Here is a 13419-nt window from a genome sequence, read left to right as displayed (position 1 = left end):
CAAAAGAAGAAACCAACATCTACTACTGAACTAAAAAAGAAACAAAACAAAACAAAAAAACAAAACCAAAACACAAAAAAACAAAACCAAAACACAAAAAAAAAACACACAAAAAAACCAAAGTAACTAGAAAATACACAAAAAGAACTAGCCCCCATCAAATACCCTAACAGAAAATTTGGTCCATTTATTTGTATATACCATTTTTTAGAAGTTAAGTTTCCGGAAATTTCTTTCCATATAAACAGAATTAAAAATAAAGCTTCTCTAAATGTATGAAAGTACTTTTCTAACAAATAGGTCTTAAATGATGGAAGCAGTATGAAGACATTCGTAACATATTAGAAGGGTAAAAATGAATTATCGAGTGCCAGATAAGTTTCTCCAGACAAGCCATGTAAGCCCATGTAAGTTTCTCCAGACGAGCCACCATTTCCATCTCATGCTGTCTTCATAAAACTAGAAATATTGAATTTGGCAGTCAAAAGAGCTGCTGGTGCACAAAACAGGTGCTGTTTGGATATTAATGTGTATTAATATTGATGCATTGAAGTTCAAGGTGAGACTGTGCAGAATGGTCTATCTGCAGGCTATTTTGCCCATCGATCAAGTATGAAAGAGAAGACCAAACCTTCCTGTGATGCTGGCATTCCATGGCATGACTGTTAATCTTCTTCAGATAAGGATGGCTTAAAACATTAAGTCTGTTACCTGCTAACTTGTTTGCTTGCCTTCTGATTGAATCACACACCTAAGGCTTGTTTCTATTAAACCGTGATTCTCAGGCTCACAGGGTCCTTATCAAGGAATTATGGCTGTATGAGCGATAATTCTCAGAGAATTCACAACTCAGAGAAACACCTCAGCACATCTCAATGCCCAGCTTATCAGAAAAAATATTAAGAGATCTTTCTTCACATTTTTTATGATTTATCATCCACTGGGCATGACGTCCACAACCCTTGTAGCAGAGGCTTTCATGAGCCTTGCACAACAATAAAATGAAAAATTAATAGGAGTTGCTCAAACCTACCTTCACAGTTTCCAAATCTCCAGCTTTAGATGCTTCTAATAACCGATAATCCACGTCAGAAGTACGCACAGGTGTACTTTCTACATATAGAAAAAAAAGTTTTAGGGTTATTAAGTTATATTAACTTGTGCTCGATTTTTTCAAACTAGGAAGACGTCTGCTGGCATCTGTAAAAATGCTACAGGAGTAGTGAAGTTCAAGTTCATATTGCCTAAATAGCTGAATAAGGAGCCTTAGTTTCAGTGTAAAAGTCAGATTTAGGCTCTAGAGCTGACATCATTCTGCCCAATGGAATTTCAATGTGTTGCTAATCCCATGTATGGTAAGAACGACGTTTCTGCATTCAAAAAACCTATGCGTTCACTGGGACGGATTCAAAGATTTGATGAAGTTCAAAAGCACCTTCTCATCTACTTCAGCAAACTGCAAGAAGCCCCACTGCACACCCAGAATTAAACATGCTCATTTCAGCACCTGAATTAATACCTTTGCACTTTGTACTTGCTACGAAGCTGGTGAGGGGCCTGGAACCAAAGACCAGAAATTCTCTTTAGGAAGTGGTTACGCTGTTAGAAAAAATCCCCAAACTGTTAACCCTGGGATCTTTTATAAGAGAACCATAAACATCATACCCTCTAATTACTGATCGCATAAATACTTAGGTTGTTTTTATATCTGATGCAAGTGCCTTTATCTCACAGGACTCTGCTCCCACTCTGTAAAACACAAGTAACATTCTGCTTTTGACTGCTAAAGTATGGAGTACCCAAAGGGTAGCTGATGAGAGGAAAAAGGGTTCTCATGTTTGTCAATATTTTAGTTTCCTTGGAACTTGTTATTAAAAAAAATTAAAAAATTGACCTGACTTCCTTTAATATTCCCATACAACAGCATGATATAAATCCACAAGATATTTTATCCCCATTTTGCACAAAATCTCTGAATTGAGCAGCTGTGAGTCTGTTTCCTAAAAAAGCATCACACAGAACAACGTAGATGTGTGCACATACTGGCAGAAGGGAGGGATGAAGAAACTATATTAAGTCTCTTGCGTTGAAAAGGAAATAAGATCCACAGCTTTAAAAGACAGGGAGAAGCTGAAGTTCAAATATCCAAGCCTTAATTTTTACCTACCACTTAGTATCTGTTGCACTGCTTCGTTTCCCATCTGTGCTGCTGTGAAGCCTTGTAAAGAGATGATGGAGGGATCAGAGCCATAATTCAGCAGGAGCCGGCAGGTTTGCAAGTGACCTGCTAAAGCAGCCCTGTGCAATGCTGTTTGACCAAGTGTGTCCAGTGCATTCATCTGAAAAATCAGCAACAATATAAAACATTATTAGAATTAAAAGCCTGCACCTGTCCATGCCCTTAATAAGAAGAGCAGTAACAGGAACTTCTTGGCATATAAGTTTATCTGTGCTGCAACTAAACGCAACCAAATGACAAAATACATAAACACTCCAATGCAAAGATAATTTTCTGCAGATGCTTTCTTGTCTTAAAAAAAACAGGTTATTTGTTTGCATGGCTATTACAAAACACAGGATCCCCAAAACCATACTTGAAATAGCGATCAAACTCTTGACAAATTTGACAAAGATTAACCTTGTGCAAAAACAACTCTCACAGAAGAAGAGAAAGAGGTAAATAATTAACTAAACAATTCAAAGATCATCTACCTTTAAAGATACTATTATCTGTCATCCTCAGAAGAGGAATTAACACTCACTACCAAGAATTAAAACAAAGATGTCAGATTAAGAATTCTAAGGGTGTGTGGGAGAGGGGTGGTGAAAGAAGATGTATACACAGTCCGTTGTTTGTAATTTTACAGAAATATTAAGTTAAAGTGGATAGAAATCTATCCAATATAAGAGTATATAAGCAGACAAAATGGAGTAATAATAATGGAAACCTATCTATCAAGATCTAACAGAGAATCTAAATAACTGGCAGCATTGCCATGGGCTCAGTATCAGAGAAAGGAAGAGAATAATAGTTTTAAGAAGAAGGAAAAAAAATATAGAAAATAACCTTTCAAGAAGATACTTTGTACCTAGCAACCATTCATGACAAACTTAAATGCAGATGTCCAACAGCTTTTTTTCCTTTTTTTTTTTTTTAATCACTATGAAATATAGAACTACTCTGTATTCTCTGCAGTAACTGAGAACCTGTTATCTGTTTCCAAGCCTACAGACTGCAGGCTGTGAACTGCATGCATAATAGACTCTGTTACTGTAAAAAACAACATTTTTACCTTTTACCTTCTCAAAATTTTTGTGATGGCAGCAGTCAAGGGTTTTTCTAGGTTTTCTCACCTAAAATGCAGCCTGCAAATTCTACTACCTTTCCATGAAAACTAGTGAAAAAACATTCTGGTTAAGACTGTATTTCCATGAAATTAAATCTGGGAGGAGGTAACTACATAGCCAATATCTATTACCTGAGAGTGTTAAAAATATATAAATACCTGCAATACAGCAATATCAAGCCATAGGAAATAACAAAGAGCTACCACATAAATAAAGTGGTCTGTGATTTGATATTGTCTGAAAATCTTTTGTATCTCTGAACAATTCTACAGGCTGGTGAGGTACGAATCTCTTAGATCACAAACCCCCCACACAGTGAGATTGATTAGGAGAACAGTTCTGCTTTCCTCTGACCGTGCTCAGCTCATGACACTCTCATGGGATTCTCCTAAAAGTTTTGTTTTAAATAAAAGCTCTTTGCTTAGCAAGACACCCACACCGTACCAACTGTGAACTGGGAAAATGTTAATATTATCTTACGCAGGTCTCCTTTCACCTCCAAATAATTATCTTTGCCAACAATCAACTCTTGGGGCAGAAAAACTGCTGCCATTTGAAGACATGCCTGTTCACTTCTGGGACAAAGAGGGCTGCAGCCGACCATGAGGAACGCAGACACCAAATGACGCTGTTCTTTCCCTCAGGAAAGAGAATTAGACTTTGCAGGGCAATTTCAATGGTAGTACCTCCACTTTGAAGCAGATCTGCTCTCACCAATCATGCAGCACTTGTCTAAAATGAACCCAAGAATGTATTGCACTAAGGCTGAATGCAGCAGGATTTATTTCCAAATGAAAATCAATTTGAATATTTAAAACAACCTGACAATCAGGAGATGCCAATATAAATCTAATTCCTGAAAGAAATACAAAGAGAGATTAAACTCTCCTTAAAATCATACCTGTTAAGACATCTGTCTGGATTAACAACTGTTCAATACTAGGTCTAAAAACATACACCCTTTCATATTCAAAGTTAAAGTTTAAATTCTGACAAAATATCAAATATCCAAGCTGCACTGCCTTACTGCATGCTGAAAAGACAAATCATTCAAGCTGCACTAAGTAAACAAACGAGAAATATTCAACTGGTCCTCCTTATAAGCAGCCTGAAATGAAAAGGTTGTAGTTCTTAATTACTTTACAGGCAAATCTGCAAGGAGTTAAAAATAACAGATTTGACGGCTTTTATTCCACATCACACTGTCTCTGGATCTGGTTTCTTCACCTTTTAGTACATACACAGTCAGTCCATTACTCAAACTAAAACATAAAAGCAGAACGCAGTTCTCAAATTAAAAGTGTGTTTAAGTAAGGCTTTTCATGGACAGATACCACCCTATATGGCATTTCCCATGCATAATCCCTTCTGTTATTTCATTTTCCTCATCCTGGATATATATTCAGTCGAGAAATCAAAATGGTCATGTATCATCAGACACTGAAGAGAATTTTCCTCCCTGCACTGCTGCTGTCTCCAAGAGCTCAAAGAGCTACAGCAATATTCACAGAGTAGAATCACAGAGTCACTAGGTTGGAAGACGTCTAAGATCATCAAGTCCAACCGCTAACCCAGCACTGCCAAGCCTATCGCTAAACCACGTCCCTAAGCACCACAGCTAGACGTTTTTTAAAAACCTCCAGGGATGGTGACTCAACCCGGAGCAGCCTGTTCCAATGCTTCACAACCCTGGCAGTGAAGAATTTTTTTTTTTCTAATTTCAAACCTAAGCCTCCCCTGGTGCAACTTGAGGCCATTTCCTCTTGTCCTGTCACTTGGTGCTTGGGAGACCAATCCCCCACCCTGCTACGACCTCCTTTGAGGTAGCTGTAGGTAACAAAAAGGTCTCCTCCAAGCCTCCTTTTCTCTAGGCTAAACAACCCCAGTTCCCTCAGCTGCTCCTCTAAGACCTGTTCTCTGGACCCTTCACCAGCTTCGTAGCCCTTCTCTGGGCACACTCCAGGGCCTCGATGTCCTTCCTGTAGCGAGGGGCCCAAAGCTGAGCACAGTACTCGAGGTGCGGCCTCACCAGAGCCGAGTACAAGGGGACGATCACTTCCCTGGTCCTGCTGGCCACACCATTTCTGATACAAGCCAGTATCGCTGTTTGACTTTCTTGGCCACCTGAGCACACTAATGGCTTGTATTCAGCTGGCTATTGACCAACACCCCAGGTCCTTTTCTGCTAGTCAGCTTTCCAGCCACTCTTCCCACAGCCTGTGGTATTGCATTGGGTTGTTGTGCCCCAGATGCAGGACCCGGCACTTGGCCTTGTTGAACCTCATACAGTTGGCCTCAGCCCATCGGTCCAGCCTATCCAGATCTCTCTGCAAAGCCTTCCTACCCTCAAGCAGATCAGCACTCCCACCCAACTTGGTGTCATCTGCAGACTTACTGAGGGTGCACTGGATCCCCTCATCCAAGATCATTAATAAAGATACTGAATAGAACTGGGGCCAGTACTGGGCCCTGGAGGATACCACTTTTGACTGTTTGAAATCTGGATTTAGCTCTGTTCACCACAACTCCTTGGGCCCAGCCACTCAAACAATTCTTCACCCAGCAAAGCGTATGCCCGTCTAAGCCATGAGCAGCCAGTTTCTTGAGGAGAATGCTGTGGGAAACGGTGTCAAAAGCTTTACTAAAGTCTAAGTAGACAAAATCCACAGCCTCTCCCTCATCCACTAAGTGGGTCACCTTGTCATATAAGGAGATCAGGTTAGTTAAGTGGGACCTGCCTTTCATAAACCCATGCTGACCAGGCCTGATCACCTGGTTGTCCTGTGTCTGCCCTGTGATGGCACTCAAGATGATCTGCTCCATAACCTTTCCCTGGCACCAAAGTCAGACTGACAGGCCTTTAGTTCCCTGGGTCCTCCTTCTGGCCCTTCTTGTAGATGGGTGTCACATTTGCTAGCCTCCAGTCAACTGGGACCTCCCCATATAGCCAGGACTGCTGATAAATGATGGAAAGGGGCTTGGTGAGCACCCTCTATACCCTTGCGTGGATCACATCTGGTCCCCCAGACTTGCCTGCATTTAAGTGGTGTAGCAGGTCACTAACCACTTCCTCTTAGATTATGGGGTCTTCATTCTGCTCCCTGCCCCTATATTCCAAGTCAGGGGGCTGGGTGCTCAGAGAACAACTGGTCTTACTTTTAAAGACTGAAGCAAAGAAAGCATTAAGCAACTCAGCCTTTTCTTCATCCTTTGTCACTATGTTTCACCTCACATCCAATACAGGATGGAGATTTTCCTTAGTCTTCCTTTTGTTGCTAACCCCCCTACCTATTTGCTTTTCCAAGAATCAAAAATTTATTATTTTGTGATCACTATGCCCAAGACAACCACCAACCTTCATATCCAACACAAGCCCTTCTATGTTTGCAAGCAAAAGGTCCAGAGAGGTGCCTTTCCCAGTCGGCTCACTCAGCAGCTGTGTCAGGAAATTATCTTCCACACATTTCAGATGCCTCCTAAATTTTCCTCTCTGCTATATTGTACTTCCAGCAGACATCTGGTAAGTTGAAGACCCCCACGAGAACAAGATCTAGAGATTGTGAGACTTCTTCCAGCTGCTTATAGAACATTTCATCTGCCTCTTCATCCTGCTTGGATAGTCCCTAACAGACATCCACCATGTCATCTGCCATGTTGGCCTTCCCTCTGATTGGGGATCAGGGGTCTGTCCTGGGACCAGTGCTGTTTAATATTTTTATCAGTGACATAGACAGTGGGATTGAATGCACCCTCACCAAGTTTGAAATCTTGGAAGGAAATCATGGAATAATGTACGCTGGAAGAGACCCTTAAGACCATCAGGTCCAACCATCAAATTAATACTATCAAGTCTACCACTGAACTATGTGCCTGAGCAGCACGTTCACAATTATAGTATACAGTGAGGTTATTCAAAAGCATTTGATTCTGTTGCACGGGTCTAGGTAGATGGCAAATATTTCCAGAGTCAGAGTCTTGAAACTTGCTACTCCAACATACAGAAATAATTATATTATGTAAAGATCCATAAAGCTAGATCCTTCTAGCAGACCAGAACGAAGCCATTTCTGCTACCAACATAAAGACGGACTCTATCTTCTGTCATGCAAACATAACTTTAAAGCAGCTTGTTCTCTCTTGGAGAAGAATGGTTTCAACAGTATCTTTTAGAAATACAATAAACCAAATAGCATCCATGACGTTTCTACATTTGCCCAAGATATTAGTGAACTTGCATTATTGCAGGTCCTTTTTTATTATTATTATTTTTCATTTTTACAACAATCATTCCAGTTTAGAAGACTTTAATCCCTGTTTTCTGTACCACTAGAAAGCCCGATGTCTTTCTGAACATATTAATTTTCCCATGTATCTGTAAGTTCAGGCAAGGAGCTAGCTATAAAATATATCCAACCATCCAGCAATACAACAAAACAGGATGGAAGCCACTTTTTCATTAGTTCGCCACCTTATTTTTTTTTTTTTTAAACAAAGCACCACCTTCAAAGATACTGTCATGGCACTTGAAGATTCATTAAAAATGAGTAATCTAAACACCTAAAGCCTATATTCAGTTACTTGGAGAGAAGACTTAATTTTTAAATGGGGTTCCTGAATATCCTGTAATGATTTAGGATAAACACCCTTCATGGTTAACATGAGAAGTACAAGACATACAGAAGAAAATGCAACAACTATCACAAAAACTAAAACTGTATTTAACCAATATAACATTCCCTCTTGCCTTCTGCCGTAAATTACATGCATTTAAGCATATTTACCTTTGCTCCATGTTTATGCAGAACTTCCATGACATCGTTATGGGCTTTCTCAGCTGCAACATGCAAAGGTGTCATGAAACTAGACAAAAAAAAAAAAGATATTAGTTTTATGCTCCTAGTATGACTGAGTCCTTTGAAAAAAGTTGAAAATTTCAGAAACCTACTCTTTGTTTTTCTCATTAACATTCGCTCCTTTCCTGAGCAATAATTCTGTAACTTGCTTCCGCTTGGGATGCACAGCAGCCACAGCACAGTGCTGCAAAAAAGTAAATATAAAGTACTATTTCAACTACACAGATGAAAAAGAGCTTTGAGATCAAAGACTTCATCTCTTAATTATTCTGCTAAACATCAGACTACAGAATTTACAAACAAAACACATCATATTTCTTCCTGAACATTTAACATACCAAACAAAATACGAGCAAGTGAATAATGCTAAATTATTCTCATCAGAAAAAAACAATTTTCATTTTACTGCTATTTGTCACCAAAAAAGTAGTAAATTCCCAAATGCATTAACAAGATATCAGGACAGGTATAGCATGCAATGCCCAAAGGAGGTTAAGGGAAAGGGCTTTAAACATCTTAGCCTTCTTCAGAGGGATACCAAAGGGTTCCATTAAGATTCCACTGCTTTATTTTATCAAGCCTTTGAAAATTGTTTCTTCTTCCATTTCAGTGTGTACTGAACATACTTAACATAACAGCAAGTCTGTTATGCAGCCAGTTACAAATTATGTAACAAATATGCAATAAAGCTCTTGGAATAGTTCCATATAACGAATATAAGAATATGGAAAAAAGGCTCTATATGGAACATATAAGAATATGTTCCATATAGAGCTTTTCAACCCCAGCAAAAACTTAACTGGTCAACAATAAAATAGGCTAATGGGGGAGAAAAGCAGAAGAGAAGTGAAACAAGGACAGGTATGCTCTGGCCAGAAGGTTTCTGTGATCTACTAGGAAAAAAGAAAAAATAAGTGCTAAAAATTATATGGTGTTATTTCTGTAATGGTGAAATATTTTTAATATATAAAGTGTTTGATAGCAAATCCTCTATCTCAGATGATGAATAGATTTTCATAATGTATAAATAAACCCACTCAACTAGCACTACCATCACATTTATTGTAAAAGACGAGGATTGACTCTATAATCTCACCAGTGCAGTCTCATGTGACTGTGGCTGCTTAAAATTGATGATCTCCAAAGCAAGTGTCTTTTTCACTTTGGCTAGATCTGCCTCTCTTGCTGCTTGTAGTAAAGAATGTCCTTTGAATTCATCTATTGGAGAAAGAGATGCATTGAATATTCAGTAACAAGTTACCTTTACAGATGCTACTTGAGAAAGGTACCTATAACCAGTTAAGAGGTAATAAGAGTATTTCTGTACATCTTCAGATAGTGGCTTACCTGGTATGCATAGTAACATGAAAAGAGCATGGTTTCCTGAAACCAAAAGGGTATTCCAAAGAAGCGGTGCAGTGACTCCCTGAGTAAAATTCTTAGTTTTTCTCCCTCTTATCCCCCACCCACTTCATATTAAATGCATATGTGACCTCTCAATTATCTATGTATGTGTTCAAGTGAGCACACAGCTACTGCAGCCTTTTTTTCTGCAGAAAAAAAGCATTACAGTTGGTTTTCCAAAACGCTACTGTATTTACAACTACAAGTAATTCAAGGTAAAGACTGAACGTATTGTTTAAATACAACCGTTAAACTATTGGTGTTAAAGAAAGTTAGCCAGCTAAGCATTTGAAGCCAGTCTGCTCCGAAGATTTTGATAGTAGTTATATCTTTGCAAATGCAGAGAGGTAATTTTGTTATTTTCTGTCCACACCTTGATCATTTCAGGAACTAGTCCATTTTAGTTAAAAAGTATTTTCAACTTGAAAAAGATGAAAAGTGTTTACCATAAAATGTACAAATGTGAGATAGGCTATCAAGGATGAGGTCTGAACGTGGGAATGAGAAACAAGATGGATAAGCCCACCCCCATCCAGAAACTAAAAATACAGAAATAAAGTTTAAATGTATTTTTGCTTTTTAGTTTAAAAAATGGTAAATTAATTTGCTTAAAGCCAGAAGCACAATGTCCTAAGCCAGCCTGGAACAGAGTAGAGAAGTAGCTGGAAAATATTAACCCCCTCCTCTTCTGTCCTAGAGGAAAGCTTTCTGCCGCACGTTTTCATTTCTGTGTTACCACCTTCACAAAATAGTGACAACAACCTGTGATTTTGAGCAGCGCAAGATCACATTCTTAGTCTGCCAGGGGATTCTGCTATATTCAACAGAAAAAACCAAAAGCTTACGATTGAAGCAATGTATAATCGAGTTCAGAATTTATGTTTCGGGAAGATGTTTTCTGCAACTTCATTATGTTTTGTTTCTATACTTGTCTCATTTAATTATCTTTACAGTTTATAACAACGAGAAAACAAACCCCCAAAAGAGGGCAAATAAAAGCAGACAAATTTCAATTGGAGCTGAGGCATTTTTTTCTGTAAACAGCATTAGGACTGCAAACACTACCAAAAAAAAAAGGTGCTGGAATTTCCATCTCTTCAAGCTTGCACATCAAAGCTATATGTCTTCTAGAAGTCACTCTAACTGTTCACAGGTTCCTACAAGCCTGTTCACGTAGAGGCTCCTATGTGACTTGATTAGACTTTTAGCATAAAAATCACCCACAGTCACTGATTCAGCAGTGCCTCCTTGCCTGACACATTTTAAATCGGAAAAAAAAGTAGACATCATCATGAATGGCCTATCAGAGTTATCTGCTTATTTAAAGTGAGGAGCACATGTGTATTTCTTCTGCTGCTCTGCATCTATCCATGCTTTATGAAGAAGCTGCCTTGAAAGGAAAACATCCCTTTATATTAACCAACAACTGTTTTAAGTCTGAAAACACTTACAGGTCAGCCTCTCCCTCAGTTCAGGTGTTGGAGCCATATCGACTGCGCTCTTGCCATGGCAGTTGACTAATGTGGGATCCGCACCATGACTCAGCAAGAGGGAACAGACTTCTACACGGTTCTTGGAAGCAGCCTCATGCAAGGGCGTAAATTGCCAGAGGTCCATAGCATTAACACAGGCACCATGCTAGCACAGGAACAAAAGCCTTTTATTAGTAGGAAATCACCCTCAACAACAAAAAAAAGCATATGAATTTTCATTTCATTACAAAAACTAATTTTGTTCTTTCATGTATGAATACACACACAAAAGTGAATTATAAAAATACCTATACACATAAAAAAAACCATGAATCCTCAACAAAATGGGAATTTCTATATGAACTAATTTTTTAAGTACAGCAGATTTTTCCGGGGGGGAGGGGGGGTGGGTGGAAAAGAAACTCTACTATCTCTCTAAAGAAATTAGGTAGGGAAAAAACACATAGATCTGAAGTCGTAGGCTTCTGAAATTACATACAGGATGTTTGAAATCTGATACTAAAGAAAAAGAGTCTTCCTTTTCAACTCTGGTATGAACAGTCCACCTAACACATCTAAATTTACAGTAATTACTTTCCATCCTTCTGCTTACCTTAAGTAGCAGCTCTGTAACCTCGTAGTGTCCATATGAACATGCATTGTGAAGAGGCACAAGGCCACTGTATGAAAGAAGGCAAATGACAGATTTATTCAGGCAGCATTGCTGAAGAAGGTATTATTTTCTCTTTACTGAGAGGTGAACAGAAAACAAAATAAAACCTAATCATTAACATCTTTAAAAATTAAGATTCAAAAACTACTGGAAAAACCTTGCATTCCCAAACAACACATTACTTGTGAGTGACATTAAAGCATTTTTTCCTAGCAGGCCACAGATGTTTAATCTACCAATAAGATTAGCATTAATTGCCTTTGAAATGATCTTTCTTGAAGCCACTAAGGGGGGAAAAACTCCCATTCCACATTCAATTTGCTTAGTAGAAGTCAGTCTTCTATTTCTGCCTAAATGCGCACTCCTGTTTATATAAAATGCTGTGTGGAAGTCAGAACTCTTCAGATAATACTAACCTAACTCCTGGGTATATTATGAAAATGTACAAATATCCGTAGACAGCAGACAAATTGCTGCTCCAAACTGTGGGACGACCTGATTTCACTGCATTTTTTACAGTCAAATTATAAGAAGATCTATGTATTTTTTTTATAGTTACACTACAGGAGGTCATACTCAAAAATGATACTAGTGAAGAAAATGACAAGGATGACATTACAAGCACAAGATATGTAATAAAAGAGCCACACACTCAAAAGGGAGATGCGAAGGGGACAATTATTACAGAGAACTAAATAATTTTAATTCAAGCCAAACAAGCTAGGCTAGTTACGGCTTAACAAATCAGAATGTATAATACACTGCAAACAACAATTAACCCTTCACCATTTATGAAAAATGTTGTGTATGTTCCCCAGAATTGCAAAATTAGCAAAAAGAGCATTGGGAAAGTGAGTACCACACTAGTTTGCTTACTTATAAATTTTGAAAACAAAAAAATGAGCAAAACCAAACCAAACCAACAACCAAAAAAAAAAGAAAAAACACCTAATCACGTGATGCCACTAAAAAGGAGAAAGAGAGAGCTCACTGAGCTGTTACACATACCTTAGAGTGTTTGAATTGTTTACACGTTTAATACAAAGTACATGTACAGTTTTTCTTTTCTTTCCCTTTATTCTTCTCCCCTACTTGAGGTCTACTTAACTACTTTTCACACAGCAATACTTTCCAACTAGATCATTCCAACCACATTAAAACATCTACGCTGGAATTTTCTACCAAGTGACACTTAAATTTCTTAACGTGTGAAATGCCTAAAACTCGCTTAACAATTTTGGATTGTATTCCATGCAGCTTTGCTGTGGTTTTGTGACTTACATAATGTGTTATGATGTATTTCACAATTCTGATCAAAAAAAGACACTAAGGGTGAATGTACAGTCAACAGTGCTACAATCAGTACTTCAATCTTCCAGAGTTTAAGTAAGCTTACGACTGACTGGTTTGGGGAAAAAAGAAAAAAAAAGTAAGATCTTAATTTAAAATCTCCTTTAAAACTAGAGAAGGAAGGGGTATAGGAAATGCCTCAAGTATGTTGATGGCTAGAGAGCACTCTCATTAATATCTCACCTCTATAAACTCTGATATGCATGTCTTTAACCAGGAGCCCCATGTCTACAATGCTGGAAGTAAGCTTTCCTATGAGACCATTGTAAGAATTCACCTTAGAATACAGAAATGTACAGCTAACAACGTGTAACACATA

The 13419-nt window shown here is 38.4% G+C and overlaps 1 protein-coding gene across 5 annotated transcripts in view; it reads right to left on the bottom strand.

Annotated features, from left to right (window-relative positions):
- The window catches only part of TNKS (tankyrase), a 119771-nt gene that overhangs the window by 27142 nt on the left and 79210 nt on the right, over positions 1 to 13419 (bottom strand). For all 5 annotated transcript variants that reach the window (XM_080588842.1, XM_080588838.1, XM_080588839.1 and 2 more), the window contains 7 exons: positions 11691 to 11757; positions 11057 to 11243; positions 9298 to 9419; positions 8294 to 8385; positions 8130 to 8208; positions 2168 to 2339; positions 1034 to 1113 (listed from right to left, as the gene is read on the bottom strand). In XM_080588842.1, the coding sequence (XP_080444968.1) occupies positions 1034 to 1113; positions 2168 to 2339; positions 8130 to 8208; positions 8294 to 8385; positions 9298 to 9419; positions 11057 to 11243; positions 11691 to 11757 (799 nt within the window). The remainder of the gene's footprint in view (positions 1 to 1033; positions 1114 to 2167; positions 2340 to 8129; positions 8209 to 8293; positions 8386 to 9297; positions 9420 to 11056; positions 11244 to 11690; positions 11758 to 13419) is intronic.

Source organism: Anser brachyrhynchus (assembly GCF_964034855.1).
Source record: "Anser brachyrhynchus genome assembly, chromosome: 4".
Taxonomy (NCBI): domain Eukaryota; kingdom Metazoa; phylum Chordata; class Aves; order Anseriformes; family Anatidae; genus Anser; species Anser brachyrhynchus.
The sequence above is the reverse complement of the archived record's forward strand: the minus strand, read 5'-3'. Positions and strand labels throughout refer to the sequence as shown.